This window comes from Rosa rugosa, chromosome 4 (assembly GCF_958449725.1).
Source record: "Rosa rugosa chromosome 4, drRosRugo1.1, whole genome shotgun sequence".
In the NCBI taxonomy this organism is placed as follows: Eukaryota; Viridiplantae; Streptophyta; class Magnoliopsida; order Rosales; family Rosaceae; genus Rosa; species Rosa rugosa.
This window is the reverse complement of record NC_084823.1, coordinates 1222279-1240684: the sequence shown is the minus strand read 5'-3', so window position 1 is coordinate 1240684 and position 18406 is coordinate 1222279. Positions and strand designations below refer to the sequence as shown.

The window sequence follows — 18406 nt, the reverse complement described above, 5'->3', positions numbered from 1 at the left end:
GATCCCTGTGGATCTAGATTGATTGCTTGAGAGTTGAAGGCGGCTTCTCTTGTTTTGGTCTCTCTTTTTCTTAGTTCCTCGGCTCTCAATCTTTTTCCCTTGATTCTCTCACACCCTCTGTGGTGATTTTACACCCATTTTGTGGTATTTTGCTGGCTTATATTCAGTTCTAGAGGACTTAGTTCCTCCTTTCTTTGCCGACTATCCCAATATATATATATATATATATATATATATATATATATATATATATATATATATATTCAAATCTGAAAACCTCCATGATTTCCCTCATCACCCATTACCTCACACCAGCTCCCCTCCATATGCCAAAGACATGTTTCGTGAAGGTTTTCATGGCTACCTCTTAAAAGTGAGAAACAGTTATCTCGAGGAGTACGAGTGCTCACTCATGTGTGTTTCTGTCTCTATTCACCATTGGATTTTTTCTTTGCTATTGGCTTCTGTCCCATTTCGGTGGTTTCGTTTCCTTCCCGGATTGAGTCTCTCTAGTGGAGAAGAGAAAGTCAGTGTTGGTGACGAAAATTTCCGAAAATAATTTTGACTCACCAATGAATAAGAACTAGAGCGGGAGCTGACCAGGAATGATCGAGAACCTTCCTTTGCTCGTTGATTGATGTTTGACCGTCGGCTATAATAGGAGGGGGAGGGGAGGTACTTGCATAAAACACTTCGATGACTAAGTCAGTAACTCTCTTAGTCGAGTATAATCAAATAAGTCGAAATGAGATGCATTACTTAGATGTTGAACCTCCTTTATATAGGCGATAACATACTTAGGTGACAAGTCGTCATTACCACTGATTTTATGGCTATATTTACTCATGCACTTAAGATGACAATCATTGCTGCACTTATGACAGTTAATCATTGCGCACTTATAATTGTAATCATTGAGTATAATTATTACCTTACTTATGACCGTAATCATTGTCACTTTCATGACCAACATTTACCGCTATATTAATGACGAGTTAATTGTCCTAATTATAGGCCTAGAATAATTGACCACCTCCACAGTCAATGTGTGGTGTTGGTTCCATTCTCTTATCCCCTTAAACCTTGGTTTTGACTCGATTTTTGTTTTGGGATATTACTGGTAGCGGTTATTGGATTCTCATCCCTTCGATTTGGCACTTCTCATCAGGCCCTCTTGGCTACTGACGGCAGCGGTGACTGTGCGAGATAGCTTGGGTTGAGTCGTAATTTTTCTTATTTGTAATTAGGCCTTGTTTTGAGCTCCTCTCTATTGGTAATTATTAATAAAGTATCATTAATTTCAAAAAAAAAAAAAAATTGTTGTAAGGCCTCGTTTGGTTTACGGAAAGGAAAGTAATTCATTTGTCTTTCCCATGGGAAGGGAAATGAAATTTCCCAACAATTTTCCATTCCGATGTTTGGTAACGTAAGGAAAGTTATCTGGAAAGTTGTTAAAAGTTTATCAATAATGTAATAATATAATATGTTGTGAGTAATAAATGCAAGGAAAGAAGAGGGGAAAATGATTCATTTGAGATTTGGAAGGAACCACTTTCCCTCTTATTTTCCCTTCCTTCAGGAAACGATTTCATTTCATTTTGCATCCCAAACACAGGAAATGAAAGTAACTTTCATTTCATGATGCTTCATTTCCGCGAACCAAACGTGGCCTAATAGTTTGTGGAGAAAAGGGTGGCTCGTAAGAGATTCTGAACTCTCCAAAGTCCAAACACTGGTTTTTAGCATGTGGTGCTATTTTCAGGCAAATCCACTGTCTTTAGGATCATTGAAGAAATAACTAAAAAGAAGGGCCTGAAAAAGAAAAAAAATTATTACAAAAGAGGGTCTTCAAGAGAATTTTGTCTAATAAAAAGGATAAGAGAACAATTATAGAAGTTGTGCCGTGAAAGAGCTAAACACAGAGAAGGCTCAAATAGGAAAGTTCGCTGTGAGTGTCTATCCCAAAAAAAAAAAAAAAAAAGGTTCGCTGTGAGTGGAGAGCAATTACGCAGTTGACAAAACCATCGATCGGGTTTTGCAAAACTCCGGCGACCGGAGTCGATCGTGTTCGTAATCGCAGCCACATATGGATATGCTGGAGCTTTGGGCAATCTTCGGGCCAGGCTTCGCCGGCGCTGTGTTCGGCGCCGGCTGGTGGTTCTGGGTCGACGCCGTCGTTTGCAGCTCCGTCACGGTCTCATTCGTTCACTACCTCCCAGGTCCGACCCGACTCGATTACTCCACCCGATTAATATTGTAAAGTTTAGGTCTTTAGGGTTTTTGATTCGGGTTTGTGATTGGTGGTTTTTGCAGGTATATTTGCTTCTTTGGCGGCTTTGATGTTCAATTGTGTGAAGAAGGACGACATTGATTACTCTCCTTACGAAGAGGGCGAGTGGAGGTGAGTAATTTGATCCCCAGATCAAGATTTCAGTTTTGATTTTGATTCAGTATTGAAGTAATTGAGTTCTTGATTTCGATTTGTGAATGCCATTGGTGTTGTTAATGTTAGGACTCAGTACACTGCTTAGATGATCTAGGCTTAACTCGAGGCATCAACTAATGATATGAACATTTAGATGATTCTATGCTTCAGCAATTGAATATTAGTGTAAACCGAACATTCTGTAAAAACTAGCCTTTGAGATTGAATTAGGTGTATCTATATGAGGATTGGAGGTTCCATTAAATTGCTTGTTTCTGAAGTTTGTTCTAAACTTTCTTTAAATTGCGACAGGTTGAAGCTTTGGCTGTTCATTGCTTATGTTGTTTCCTTTGTATCGTTGGCGGCATCGGTGGGTTTGCTAATACAAGATTCACTTGTGACGACTGGCCCTTCAGTGTGGACAGGAACTGCTGGTGTATTGCAAGCCGTTTTCGTGCTGGTCAGGTATAATTGTTTTTCTGAGCCCCCCATCTGTCTCTTAAATCTATGAACAAGGACACTCCTTATTGATAGGCATTCTGTTTATGATTATCTGCTCTATGTGCGGTGCCTCATAATTACATTTTCAAGTCATGCACGATTCTCCTTGGATATTCATTGCATTTATGCACGTCAATACCTTTTTGTCAGCTTGAGTTTGTCTTCGACATATTTCTGTCTCATATATTAGTTATATATGCGTTTTTTCTATTTTAAGCATGTAAAGAAGTGCTTGCTGCTGGTTGTCTTCCGTGCATAATGACATCCCTCTAATGGAAGCACACCCAGACATGAACATGAATGTGCCCAAGTACATGCAAGCACATGTGAAATGCTGTTAGATGATTAAATGTAGTTTCATGCAACTTTTACATTTACCATTTATTTTAACTGTAGTTTTGTTTTTCCTGCAGTGGACTTATATATTGGACTGCTCACTCGGAGTAAGTAGGGACTCTGACAAGCATTTTTCCATGGGAATCTGAATTTCACAAGTGAGGGAATTGCATGACTGCATGTATCAGTTTACTCCTTCAATCAGTTGGACCAAGAACAAATGTAGTCAATAGGGTTCAATTTCAAATTCAATAGATGATATGAAAGGTATTTTTCAGTTTTTGTAAATGTATATTGTGCTAACTATCTCTCTCAATTTGTGAAACTGAGGCAATGCCTTTTTAAAATGTGAGTTCGTATATGTTACTTCCACTGAATGCTTTGCTGCCTAAGTTTGATACCGGAGGCCACCCTTTCAAGGGAGCCTACTTGCTTCATAAGGAGTTTAGACTACGCTAGTCACTACGGACCACATTAGTTCAAGTCCTACTTAGGTCTTTTATTATCACTTTCATTGTCTTCTTTTTTTGCCAAATGTGCAGCGATAGGCATGCAAAGATTTTCATCTTGCAAATTGTGAAACTGAGCAAAATAGATGAGAACATGGACAACTCTCAACTCGACTGAATGTATGTGGAAGTATAACATCAAGCGACTTTGGGGAAAACAATACTTCAGTTCTATAGAAAATTTGCTTCTGTTTTTGTATCCAAGAATTAGAGATATAATCAAAACCAGAAGTGTTTAAACTCTCCCCTGTTTTGTTGAACAAAGAAAGTTGAAGCAGTTCTTGCCCTACCCTAACATTTTAGGTCTCTCGTCACGATCAACCCTATGTAGAAGGAAGGCCATTTAAACAACATCCATATATTACCTACATGAAATCTCTTGCACAACATTTGGCACAGTACTTCTGGTGATCTTATGAAATATGTTATGTCCTTTCGATAAGTGTTGTGTTTTTAACACCTTGTAGGCAAAAAACGTATTTCAAAGCGGAAGCAAGTCTAGCACTGTTGACTTGTACAAAAAAGAAGTGCAACGTTTGTTTGCAGAGAGTAATTTAATTCCCATGTGCATCTTTAGGTTAGGTTATGACTTATGAAGCATTGCAGCTTCGCTCCTTTGAGTTGGTTGACCATAGTTGTGACATAAAATGGGTTTAGCTTATCAGCTTTCATAACTTTCCAGATGAACTGACGCTCAGAAACAAAAACTGGACATAATTTCTTCCATAGGATTATTCATATGTATTGGCCTATTGGGCCGACAATTATAAAAAAAAAATGAAAAAATAACTGATCTAAACAAAATAGAAATGAATGACTGCAAAAATTCAAATCAAGTTGCGCAAAGATAAAAATAAACCCCTTTTGATTTCTTCTTTTCCGTAAAATTGACCAAAAACATAATAAGCCTTTTCTTGTAGAATGAAACCCCCTAAAAGGAAAGAGGAAGAACGAGGACCAAAATACACCAAAGTATCAATTTTCTCATCATCATCTTCCACTGCAGACAAAATAGCCCCTACCCTACGCTCTCCCATAAAAATTTAAAACCTAAACAAAAACCATTTTAGGCAGACAGGATTGGGGCACCTGTAACTTATTGCACTATTTGCAGAATGCATAGTTCTTCTCCAGACCCATTATCTTGTTTCTTACCGAATTCTCAGCTTCTTTTTTTCCAAAACAAAGAGATAAGAGACTAACCATCTGCCATCAAAAAATTGAAAATTCTTGGATCTATGTGTGAGAAAAAGTAAATCAAGCTTCAGACCCAGAGTCAGATGAGCTCAGTTCAGTAGTTGCCCCATCCAAATTAGTTGCATGAGATTCAGGCAGCATTGAAAGCTTCGGCTGCATGCCTCGACTCAGTTTGAGAGATGGTCTTGATTTCATATACTGCATAGAACGAGCACACACAGTTGGTGATAATGTTCAGCTGTAGAACCAACCTATTTAGCATGCACAAAGTGACAATAACAATAGTATACTACAACAATACACCATATTGCACCCATCTCATTAAACATTAGTACGTCACCAATTCATTTCAAAGAGTTCACAAAAAGTAAACAGACATGAATATTAAATTTCATACCTGGTCATAAAAGGCATTGATCTCTTCTTCAGTTAGACCGCCGTCATCACCAGAATTTTCCTCCCATCCAAGAGAACGGAGGAAACGAGCCTCTTCCTCATCCGGATAAACTGCTGCACTTGGGCCAGTACCAGAAAATCTCTGAACCTCTTCAGAGCTATCACCGTTGCCAGTCACCTCACCACCATTTTCAATGTGAGGGCTCGCAGGATCACTGAATACTTCCCTAGTTATGTCACCAGATTTCTCCATAGTGGGAGATGAAATATTAGGGCCTGAATCTGGGAGAGTATTTGAACTGTTCACTGAGGTTTTCTTCTTTAGGAGATTAAAGAAATCATTCCGGCTCTGGACTTGAGACAAAGAAGGTCTCTTTTCCAAAGTGGCTCCAGATTTCAGATCCAAGGCAGCTACCTTTCTTTCCACCGCCGAAAGCTTTGGATTGTTAGGGCTCCTTGAAGAAGCGGACACAACTGGAGGAGCAACAGCAAGTGGGCTATTTGCTGCTCTGCTGCTTGCATTACTTGTGGGGCTAGTGACATCCTTTGGAGAAGAAGAGATACCATTTTCCCATACTGGTTTGAGAACAAGGAACTTCCCATGAGATGTCTTTGGAGCATCAGACTTGACAGGCCCCCCATGAAGAGATTGATTGGCATGGTGCGACTGAGAGGGCTGCTGCTGCCCACCCTTAACAGTTGCATTCATCTCACCAGCTCTGACTGCTGTTTTGGGTTTTAACTTGTCAGAAGAATTAAGAGCCTGAAAAGATAAATACAAAGTTGTCAACAAAAGTTTAAAAGATAACGGCATCTAAAACTAGTAAAAAAGCAGATAAGTGGGATGTCCGTGTGCAGATATAAATTTTTCAATGGTTCATTGTTTTGAAACATGAAAGCTTAATATAAAAAAAAATTAAAAAGGCACGCAATAGAATACAACCATCATCTTAGTTGCATAACGGAACATAAATGGCAATCAATAAAACAAAATGTTTATTTTCATCTCACTTATCCTAAATGAACAATATATTTTATTATTCAAGCACCATCTCTTAACATATAGTACCTTACTTATATATCTTTCACTTCTCCGACCCACCTCTATCTATCAACAGAGACACGTTATCCTTATCAATCAACAATTAAGTAAACCAAGGAGCTTCAACCTCCCTCCCCCTTCCAAGAAAGAGAAAACCATATAAAGATGGTGACATTGAGAAAGTGATGTAGTAAGTCCATCTTATACTAAATCTATGTATTCCTTCTGCATAAATAACTTGAACTTAAAACTCATTGTAGGGTGAACTAAAACTGCCTGCACAGTGCACCACATAATAATACCTTCCGGAATGTAAATTAATAAACCTATTATTCATTAACTGCCCAACACCAAATTGCAGGAAAAAAAGAAAAAAGAAGGAAGTATTTCAAGCTATGATGTTCGAGAGAAGAAATAAATGTGCATCTAATTCTCTCCATGTAATGTAAATATATTGGAAATTAATTCTTAGACAAACATAAAAGCAAGTGCCAAAGAGCCTGACATCACCGTTCCATGATATATAGGGGGATGTCAGGAAAACATAGAAAATGGATACCAACTACAAATAAAATACAAGATATTAGAAGAGAAAAGTTTAACACCCATCAAAAAACCTCATGCAGATATTCAACTTACTGAAGATTTTGGCATTGAAGGTGTCACTGGTATTAATTGCCTCGACTGCTTGAGAGCCAATTCCTCAAGCCTTTGTGTCTTGATAGATAACTGTACATGAAAATGCTTCTTTAGATTAGCATAGGTACACATTGTTCAAATAGCACAAAACAGATACAAACTCTCAGTTACCTGAGGAGCAGTGCGAGCTCTTGCTGGAGCTTGCGCTAATGCTTCAGCCATGTTAAGACCAGCCGTTGCAATGGAAGCCCCCGACACTGAAGTAGCAGCAACAGTTGGTTGAACCGAAAATGATCCTGAGCTACTGCTTCCAATTATAGCATTAGGCACCTCTGCCAAAGCTGATTTAAATTGCTCTCCCCCAATTAAAGCTGAATTGCCAACAGGCAGGCTCTGAACAGCTGAGGTAAATCCCGGAGATGGGACTCTGCCAATATCAGGCACACCTTGCCTTTCTTCAGTTCCAAGTGAGGGAAAATCCTTATCAAACACAGTATTCTGAATACCAACTCCAACCCCAGAAATCAGACCATTGCCATTGTTATGACTGCTGTTGCTACAACTTTTTGAATCAATAGCAGCTCTTCGGGGCAACACTTCACTCTTATTCCTGGAAAGCACAGACTGGGAACGTCGCAAATGGTCCTTACTGGTATACAAGCTTCCCAGAGGGTCAGAACAGTCACGGTCCCAAGGTTCGCCAAAATTTAATCTTTCTTTTTCCTTTTCGCGGTCCTTGTCACGGTGGCTTCTGTTAAAACTACTGTAAGCATGCTTTGCAGAACCATTGCTAGAACTCCTCCGGGAATTAGAGGAGGAAGAGCGGTCCAAATAAGGAGAACGAGGGCTATCAAATTCAGTTATGCTCTTTGAAGGTCTATTTCTCATGTGATGAGCCAAGGACGGAACATCTACATAAGCATTACAGAACAGTCAAGATACTTTGTGTTATACTAAAAGATACAAAAATACCATATATTCAACAAGTCCATTGTAATAAATGTCTCCACAATCCTAAATGAGAGTCTGTGTAGCATAATTGCATGTAAACAAAGGAAAGTATTGGGAACACAAAACATGAACAAAAAGTACCTGAAGATGATACAAAATGGTGGGTTGAACTGCCACCTCCAGTAACACTGCCTGTACTTCTCAGCCATTCTGGAACTAATGTGGGTTCACTTCTTTCCATAAGGAGCACTGAACATGATCAGCTATAACAACAGAAACACTTCTTACCTTCTTCACCACCTCCACTGTTTTCCCCAAATTATTATACTTCAACAAACAGAGTGAAGTTTCAACTACAAGTATTTTCTCTTCTTCACAATCAACTGCAATACGCAAGTCAGTGCCACTACTCCGGTTATCCTAAGTCACAACTAGGATTTCCTCCACGAAACTTATCAAAACACAGTTGCTTCGAGGGGGGGGTATATTTTCTTTCTCTTCTATATAGAATCCCCAAATTCTAAACCTGGACCAAGCCTTATTACTTCCGATTAATAAAATCAACACCCTCTGATATTGTCACTGACCAACTATCTCTACCAACACCGGGGCTTCCACCCACTTATCAAACCGGGGCGGCCAATGCCAAGATTACAACACAATGCTATTCGAAAAAACTAACACAGAGGGGAATCTATCTACTCCTCCATCTTCAAATAAAAAAGATGGATTTGCAGGAGAAAATTGCATACACTCAGAGCCCCCTCATCTTCAACCCCGATACCCGAAGAAGCAATAGGTCCGTAACTATGGCAACAACGAAAATATCACCGCCCCATCAAACAGTCCAATCATACCAACAAAACCAAAAAACAAAACAAAAAACAAAAACAAAAACAAAAAAAAAAAACCCTAGGCGACGGCGAAATCAGAGACTGAAGGCCGAGTAAATGCGCTGAAAATAGAAACCCTAACACATACGGATTCCTCTTCTCTCTGTGACTCCAAAGACCTAGGATTCGCAGAGGCCCCGAAAATTAAACGACGGAGATACAAAGGGCGAGAGAGAGAGAGAGAGAGAACTAACCCTAGGGCGCAGTGATTGACGATTAAGCCAAAACGTAACCGTTTTAATAACCGCCCCAAACCAATGCGTTTCGCAGGAGCGAGGGAGTTTCAGAGTCGCAGAAGCGACGAGGCGGCCACAGAGAGAGAGAGAAAGAGAAAACGAAACACAGAGAGAGAGATAGAATTGGGTTTCGGGTGAGAGAGGAAGAGAGGGTGTGTTGTGTTAGTTTTAGACACTGGCGAACGAAACGTATGAAGAACAGCCTCTTCTTCATTAGGTATCATTTTTAATTAATTAAATTTTTTTTTTTTTGATTTTTTATCTGAAAATTTATTTTATATTTTTTGTTTTAGCTATGACACACCAAGGACCAACCCACCAAAATTACTTAATGAAAAATGGAAAAAAGCATGGGTTTTTATTTTAATTTGGGGGGGGGGGGGAGATTATATATGGTAGATTGTGAGCCTAACCTATCAAAGTACGGGAGTGACTAGTGTGTGGAGGCTACCTGTTACCTATCCTCCTCGTATTATAGATGGGAGTATCTTTATTTGGCATTTATAAAGAACGGGCTAATTAATTAATAGTGACCTTCTGATTAACCTTTCCATTAATTAAGATGATAAATTGAATTTCTCGCAAAACTGCCATTACATTTACAAAGAAAAAAAAAAAGGTAAAGGTTGACTTATGTCAAAAAATTAAAAATTGAGATGACTCTTTATTGATAAATCGTTAGAAATTTAATTAAAAGTTGAGAACATATAAATAGATGTATTTCGACAAAATCAACGTTATCGATTCAACTAGTAACATAACGTCTTAAACTATTCTGGAAATATAGTATTTATGTACAAACATAGGTTATCATGTCTATATGCACTTGTCTTCTTTTTCTATTTTTAGCATTAACATTTGTATATTGTATATTTTTTTATATATATGAGCAATCTGCACTGTATTTTATGAAAATGAATGCCAATCTTGATTTGAAAATTTTGGTTACACTAAGAAGGGAAATTGAGGAAAATTTAGTTTGAGTTAAGAATTTTTTTCTCTAACCTATAGCGCCGCCCATCTAGGTCTCTACAGTCAAGGCTTATGCCCTGTCCCACGGCACGCCCTTGCGGTGGCGTCGTCGGACGAGCCAAAGGGGACCTCGTGTCCGGTGATTCGTCCGGTCAATGGAATGGCAGCGTGGGAAATGCTTCGCTGGTTAGAACGCTTGGGGTTTTTGTCGGGGAGAGGAAGGGGTGGCTGGTGGTGTGGCGATCGGAGTCTGGTAGGTGGATCGATTGGGTGGCCCGTGATGTGACTTCGCCGGATGGCGATAGGCTTGGGGCGGCATCGTCGGAATCTGCGGTGCGCAGATTAGATCGGCAGACGGCGATCTGGTTTGTGTTGTTAGGGTCCGATCCGAGGATGGTGGATGGGAGTTCGGATGGCACTCCTAGCTGGCGGTCCGAGAATGATGGGGGGATGGAGGGATCTCGGCACAAAGCAGGGGCTGCCGGTGGTGGGACGGCACGGGACTTGCAGGTGGGCTGGCGGTGCAGCAGAACTGACGCTGGTCACCTTCGACTTGGACGTGGTAGCTTTTGGGCCTGGGTCTTGGATCTGGGCCCATGTTATTTTTTTGTTTTGTTTTATTATCTTTTACTTATAGTAATTTATGGCTTTATGCCAGCAATAATATCCTACTACTCTTGGGTAGGACGAAGTGGGCTTTGTCCCGGTATGCACACTCTGTGTGCCTTGTCTGGACTAGTGAGGCGGCGAGCTATTTGCTTGATCAAATGGACGCAACCTCCTAGTGGCAGGATGAAATTGAGTGCCGCCGGATTTATTTCCGTGCGGCAACATAGTGGGAAAGCTGTGCTATTTGTAATGATGTTTCTTCGTTATAGAGTTATCTTTCCGGTATGTCACCGCTATGTCAAAGCAAATGGGGTAGCCTTTAGTGCACTCTTTGCTAATTGGTGCTTGTTATCATACATAGATTTTGTGGAGAGTCCTGGTATTATTTCAGGATGTTCTCTTTCTGCTTATAATTGTAATCTGGGGTTCAGGCTCTACGTCCCCCCCCCCCCCTTGTATGCTGCAATTTCATTAATCAAGGCTTGAGGGCAGCCGCACCAGCCCCATTTCAAAAAAAAAAAAAAAGGGAAATTGTAGAAATAAAATTAGGGGATTGAAGCCCCGACAACAATTGTGATGATGAAGAAGAGCATCCCCAGCTAAAAATGCGCAATTAAATTAACTTATTTGTAGGTATGAACAAAAACAGACTCGGAAATAAAGAAAGCCCAACCATGTGTAGAGAAGTATGAAGAGCATAACGAAACACAACTTTACTCACTAATGCCTCAACATACTCTGGCAAACTAACATTTGACACTAAAGCGTAGATAACTCCAACACAAGCAGTTAGTCTCCCAATCACGCACAATAAATCAATAATACCAATCTTTTCCCTTTGGTGACTTGATCAAAAGCGTATCAACATTAACTTTTAGCCAACTTGCAATCGAAACTTTCCGCTTCATTTTATGTTCTTTTGTACTCCGGTATGTTTTTTGACGTTGTGGAATTATAATATATGGAGCCGAGCATAAAAAATGACATCACCCAAATCATTGATCGAATGTCCCAAACTAATTATTCCTCTTATTCGAAAGGCTCCAAATTTAGAAAAGAAAATGTTTGATAGAAACAATATGCAGTACATTAGGACAATGTGGCAACCAATCAGATAAGGGTGGGCATGGTCAGAATCGGCATGATCCTAAACCCAAACTTGATTATGCAATAGGACGAGCCGAGATGATCGAGATTGCATTTTTTTGAAAATTGATCTTGGCCGAACCCATCCCTGTCGACAGGGTCGGGATCATTCAGGTTTAGGTCGTTTCTGAATAATCTAAGTATAAACTGTATAATCCAATTTAGCACCATTGATCATTCTAAGTTTAATAAAATTCATCACTGATAAATTATGCAATTGTTATGCATTGTCCATATAGAAACCAATCAAACCATCTGTTTAGGATCATTGATCATTCAAAGTATAATACAATTCATCATTAATAAGACCTACAATTGTTATGCATTATCCATACATAAACGAACATAAAGACAGTAGGGTGTGTGGTGGATGAGTGATCTACAGGTATAAGACAATAGGGTTGACGGAAAAGCGAAGGATGACGTCGCTTTTGGCGACGTCATTGAAGAAGGGGAGAGATGAGTTGTGGGATTTATGGATCGGGTTGAGGTTGAGTCTTTTGTGGTCAGTGTGGGAGGGAGAGCGACGATGATGGAAGCGCAAGGGCGGCTGAAGGTGGTAGTGGATAAGTTGGCGGCATGTTGCCGCTTCTTGGAGGTTCTTCCTCTTGCTCCTACTCTAGTGACCGTTTAATTGGTTGGGAGTGAATTGGGATTTGGATGATTCGATGATTGGAAAAGGGACTCAAGATTTTTTTTGGTAGAAATGGAAATAAAGAAGCAGTTCCATTATTTTTTCTTCCCTGCTTTGTAAGTAACTCCAAGTGACACATGGAAGTGAGGTTTACTCTTTTATCCAAAAAAGAACAAAAACAAAAAGATTTTTAATGGACCTTTCAATCATTATAATACCTTTTACATTTTTATTTATATAATTTTATGATAAAAATAAAAATAATTTTTTAAACCCCTAGTTCCCAACCTGGCCTAACTAGTGCCTAGCGATTTTTATAATATTGAAGAAAAGTTAATCATATTAATTGAACTTGATCATAGGCCAAAATAGTTTCACTCACTGATCAACACAACCTAGAGATTACATTTAATACTAGATTCATCTTGGCAAAAAATATCCATTATATACACATAGCTCGTTTCATTGAAAGCAACAGACGAGCCTTATAAAAAGAGTCATTTAAATTCTCATGCCCACTAGCTAAATACAAATATGATAACAGTTAGGGGTCATCATTTGGCCCACCGGCCAAAAGCTCATGGGCACCCGCTCAGCCCAATGGGCAAAAGTCTGATCCTGGCCCGAATTGTGGCACATATCAGCCAGACCTATTGGGAATAAGGCAGGGCTAGAACGGAGGGTTCAAAACCCAAGCCCAGCCCGCGAATATATGCCCATTAAAGCTTGCCTGGCTCGCCTTATAAACCTAGCCTGGAAGCCCAATTAGTGTTAAAATGAATATTTTTTTACGTAGTTATTAATTGAACTAGAAATTTTAAATACACACCCCTAACTACTTAATACACATCCCTATTATTCTATATTTCAAATTAGATTTTATAAGTATGTTAAATGACCAAAATAGACATCTATGTATTAGAAGAAGAAAAAAATTGAATCCCGCATTTCTATGTCTCTTTTTCTAAACCTTATACGTTGCAATACATATTTCCTCTCCGCACTTCATCACCTGAATTTCGACTATGAACATGAATTTGAAGACCTCGTTCAACAATCTTTAGTTGAGATATGTATTCTTCATCTTGTATTGAATACAATTCAACGTAATCTCGAGAGCTATTTCATTGAGATCCACCGTCGTTTTGGAGGTGGTAGCCAGTAAGTTGTGAGAGTGAGTAGAGTAAGAAAGCAAAGCATTTGGGTTTTTTTTTTCCTATCAGTTTTTAGTTTTCATCTTGCGTAACATATTGAACATGTAGTGCATGAAAGTGTAAATTTTGCAGACTATATTGAAAGTTTAAATTTTGAAGGACTTGCAAATGTTCGAAATTTTATATTTTCAAATTCCAATTGATTGATGTCGTAATGGAGTTGGGATAGGCCAAAATTTCCAGCAAAAAATAGAAGAAAATATGTAAAAGAAAATTATGAAATCTCAATATACTAATATATAATAATCATATTAAATAATAATCTTAATAAAGTCAAATAATATGATATTTCATGGTTTTAGAGATTAAGGGTATTTTAGGTCATTTGGGTGATGTATCTAGTCTGATATTAGAATGAAAAATTAAATAGGTGGTGTATTGAGTGTGGGGTGTGTATTAAGAAAATAGGGGTGTGTATTTAAAACTCCTCTAATTGAACATGTGGATCAATTGTTGCCTTACACCATCTTTTTTTTCTTTAATTTTGTATTCTAACTTGTGTCATCATTAACGACAAAAGAGCTATTTCATAGCTTTTTGTACCTTTTCGAATAAAGATATATATATATATATATATATACAGATCCTATCCAAAGCGAGGCCTCAAAGCTGATACGGTTCAGGTTGGATAGATTCAGTTCATCCATTTATTTAAGTGAGTTAGATACCTTAAAGACCATCAATTTCGTTGAAATTTTTCCGAGATGATCTATACATTAGTACCTAAAAACTGAACGGTTGAGATGTAGATATGCGACCGAAAAGTGACCCTAAACCCTAACCTCGCTCTGAAATTTCAAAGCGAGGCCTCGCTCTGGATAGGATCTGTATATATATATAATGAGCCCGACCTTGCCACTCAAATAGCCCGGCCCTGCTTGGTCTGAAAAAGCCCGTAAGGCCATGGTCCTATGGGCGGCACCTAGGCTTTGATTTCTCAAAAAAAAAAAAAAAGCTCTGCCTGGCCCAACCCAAGCCCATTGATTTTCGGCAAGGCAAGGTAGGGGCAGTCCTGCCCAATGATGACTAGACATAATAATTGAGTGGTGAACCGTGGTTTGTTAATTATTTTGAATAACTGAAATCGTAGAGGCCATAGATTCAATTTTCACATGGCATCATAGGAAGTGAGGCACACACGAATGCATGGAGAATATCTAGCCAAATTGGCAAACCGCACTCCCAAAACCCCAAAATGTTAAGTCATCACCGAGAGTGGCATAACGCCCTCTTCATCAACCCAATCCAGCTGAAGCTTGAGATCAAACGCAAGCCCAAATACCTATTTCATGATGTTCAATCCCACCCAAACTCCAAACCATAGATTGAAGCCGCTAGTCTATAATGATGTTGCTAGTGAAAAGACTTTGTTGAAGTCTAACATGGTTGCAGCTAGGATTGTAGCCCAGTATATGTCCTTTAAGGTTTTGAGAGACCTCTAATGAGTCTTTAATTATTAATTAGACCTCATTACAGATACATCAAGGTGGTCATACTATTACTATTACTTACAACACTGACAAGAGCTTCAATAATCCCTTATGGTGATGGGAATATTGGACGGGAAAATCGGATTGCACCGTAACAATCTCATACACCCTTAGTCTTGCTAGTCAAAGCGAAACACAAACTTGAGAGAAAAGGAAAGTGCATGATTCAAAATGTGAAAACGAATTGCTGGATGTCATGATTTAAAATTATATGCAACAAAATTTACTTCTTTAACAATATGTGTGGTGGAAACAAATCTGGGTGCAATGGTGTCAATGTATTAGACCAAAAACTTTGATTCCCCGATATTGTTATGAGATACTAACAGGACAGTTTGCTGGAACTAGAGTTTTTCTACCTAGAATTCCTTTGAAAAGTGCAGAAAATGTCGGGCTACTATTTCAACTAACAAGAAAGCAATTTCCAGTCAAACTGAGCTTCTCTTTGACCATAAACAAATCTCAAGGTCAGACTATCCCACATGTAGGTGTTTACCTCCCAGATCATGTTTTTAGTCATGGACAATTATATGTTGCATTGTCGAGAGGAGTATCAGAGTCAACCACAAAAGTTCTGGTTAAAAAAGGATCCATAGTTGGTGAAGATGGCGTATTTACGAAGAATGTCGTATTTAAAGAAGTTTTGCTTCATTCAAACACAAATGATCGATCGTCTTCATAGGTACATCAACATCTTTATTGATTATACATATTTGATTGAATTTTTTTATATTACAATCTGTAACTTTGTGTAATTTTTTCTATTTGTAGGAATGGTTGAGACAGAAGCTTTAGGAGATGTGTTTCCGTATTTTCATGTGGTTGGTGCATGAAAAAAATCAATAAAAATGAACACTTCTTATCTCAATAAACTTATTTTGAAAGAGTGGAACAAAAAGAAGCATACACAGTATGTACTCTTAAGCTCTGTTTCTTTTCCATTAAATATGTTTTTATTTTTGTGGTAGTTAATCAATTCCAATACTCTTAATCTCTGTATATGTTTTTGTACAGAGTTTTATGTTTTTTACTAATAGATTGCGCAAGATATATACAATATTTTTTATAATATTTGTATGGGGTTAGAGTTAGGTGATATGCAACACAGAAATTATACTGCACTCATGAATAACATTTCAAACATGCGTAACAAGAAAGGAAGGACAATACGCACGCGCGAGCGCGGCCCTTCCGCACGCGCATCGCGCGTGCATGAAGGCTAGTACATGCTAAAATAAATAGAACATATCACAATGTCAATAATAATAATTAATAAATCGGACGTGTCATGTATCTAATTTTTTTATATAAACAAAAAACTCGGATAAATTGACAAGGAAAATACTTAAGATTCCAAAAAATTATACAAAAAGCCTGTACCAAATGATGTGGCACATGCCAAATCATTATCTTAATCCTAATCATCTCGAGCATGTCTTCCTATTAAACTCTTTTCAATCTAAAATAAAAATACAATATCAATAAAAAAGACGATAATAAGAAACCTCATCTAACTTAGAAAACTCAAAATCCCAATTCTGAAAACCTAAAATCCTCACCCGAATTTTGTAGATCTAAGCCATGGCGTATGTAGATCATCCATTCTCGATTACCGACGTAGACATAATGATGGAGACCTCCTACACCGTCAACATGCAACAAGCCTCCAATCAAAGAGATCGCTCTCGACATCGCCCTTCTCGTCACCGGAACCGCCAACATCGTTGTCGGCACCCTCATGGCCTATAGCCTCGTCGGCGGTGACAAAAATGTTGGTTATGCTGTTCCTTACGATTATTGGATACCAATGGAAGTTTAACTCATTGATAAATGAACTCGATTGATCCTGGGTTGAAGGCAATGATAAGGATATCAAATAACTATCATTTGAAAGGGTTGTACGCTGTTGCGCCTATGTTTACTGGTAAGCAACTTCTTGTTATCATTTGAAGTGATAATTGTATAGTTAGTTGCGGTCACAGATTGAAAGCCATTTTGTCTAGCTTGGAATTGCCAGGGATGTTTCCAGCCAAACTTTGTGGATATATGATGTGATTTCAAATGCGTCATTTTTTTAATGGATATCAGTTTTGCAGAAGCTACGGGTTGGGTTCAATGGGAGGTGTGTTATTTTGGAACTCCTGTAATGCAATTGTCAGATTGTTGTACGCACTTGATAGGTTTTTAATTTGGTTCACTATCCTAGGTATAATGTAACATTTGGTGTTTGCTGGGTTTAAGCCATATCCATGTAGAAATATGCAGATAAAAGAGAAAAAAAAAAACCATTTAGCATCTTGATGGGTTTTTAATTTGGTTCACCTCTACTTCTCTGTCAAGTGAAACTATGCCTAAAGTATCCACAATATATTTGAATCCCTTTGAGATTCAACTTTTGTTAATCTTCTGAATACTTTCTTGAATATGACCAGTTTTTGTAACTCTAAGGTTCAACTTTGAGTTTCACCTTTTCCATGTCAGAAACTTCATGTATAAAAATACTGACTTTCTTTAAATTGCAGCTCCTAATGTTGCTAGTGGAAGCAACCATTCTGAGACCTTCCAAAGGCTCCTTGAGATGGAAATGAGGTCAAACCAGAAACAGAATCACCCATTTGCTGCAGTGGTGGGCTAATAGTCAAGGGATTATGGACGTGGACATGGGTTTTGGGTATAGATAGTTACTCAGATGTTTGTGCTAATTGTACAAACTTTAGATGCCTGAAAATTCAATGATGTTAGACTAATGTAATGGCAGAATGTTAAAAGACATATATTGTTGAAATATGCTTATCACTGATGCTTTATCATAATGTCAAAATGATATATAGAAAAAATACAATTATCATACCTAAAGTACAATGCTTTCTTGCGTACCAAAAGTATCATTAGTGCTTTTCAGTATTTCAGAATCCTTATGACAAAAAGGAAAAAAAAAATTCATTATCTTAGAACCTTATAAAAGAAAGAATAAAAAATTAAGTCATTTCTTAAAAATAAGTAAACAATAAATAATGGACTAAATACTTGTTACTCCATATATTTTGCTCCATAAAACAGTTTAGTCCAAAATTTTAAAATTAAACAGGTTTTCAAATTCTCACACAACAGGTCCTAAAATGACTATTATACCCCTCACTTTTTTTTTTGCCTCTCTATGTTTTTTTATTTTTTCTGGCTCTCTCTCTCTCTCCACCCCTAATCTCCGACTCACTC

The 18406-nt window shown here is 38.2% G+C and overlaps 2 protein-coding genes across 3 annotated transcripts; one reads left to right on the top strand and one right to left on the bottom strand.

Moving 5' to 3' along the window:
- Nucleotides 1–1860: 1860 nt before the first annotated feature.
- LOC133743911 (uncharacterized) lies at nt 1861–3634 on the top strand. Of its 2 annotated transcripts, XM_062171985.1 has the most exons (5): nt 1861–1941; nt 1983–2219; nt 2314–2401; nt 2738–2890; nt 3340–3634. In XM_062171985.1, exons 2-5 carry the CDS (start codon nt 2087–2089, stop codon nt 3371–3373), a joined length of 408 nt encoding a protein of 135 aa, XP_062027969.1. In that variant the 5' UTR covers nt 1861–1941; nt 1983–2086; the 3' UTR covers nt 3374–3634. The 2 variants fall into 2 exon arrangements, with proteins under 2 accessions (XP_062027969.1, XP_062027968.1); XM_062171984.1 differs by lacking the exon at nt 1861–1941 and having other exon boundaries at nt 1950–2219.
- A 983-nt stretch (nt 3635–4617) lies between these two features.
- Nucleotides 4618–9285, bottom strand: LOC133742337 (uncharacterized). Its single transcript, XM_062170004.1, has 5 exons — nt 8138–9285; nt 7217–7956; nt 7046–7135; nt 5366–6127; nt 4618–5166 (listed from the first exon to the last, which is right to left on the bottom strand). The coding sequence occupies exons 1-5, from the start codon at nt 8235–8237 to the stop codon at nt 5029–5031; spliced, it is 1830 nt and encodes a 609-aa protein (XP_062025988.1). The 5' UTR covers nt 8238–9285; the 3' UTR covers nt 4618–5028.
- Nucleotides 9286–18406: the final 9121 nt, after the last annotated feature.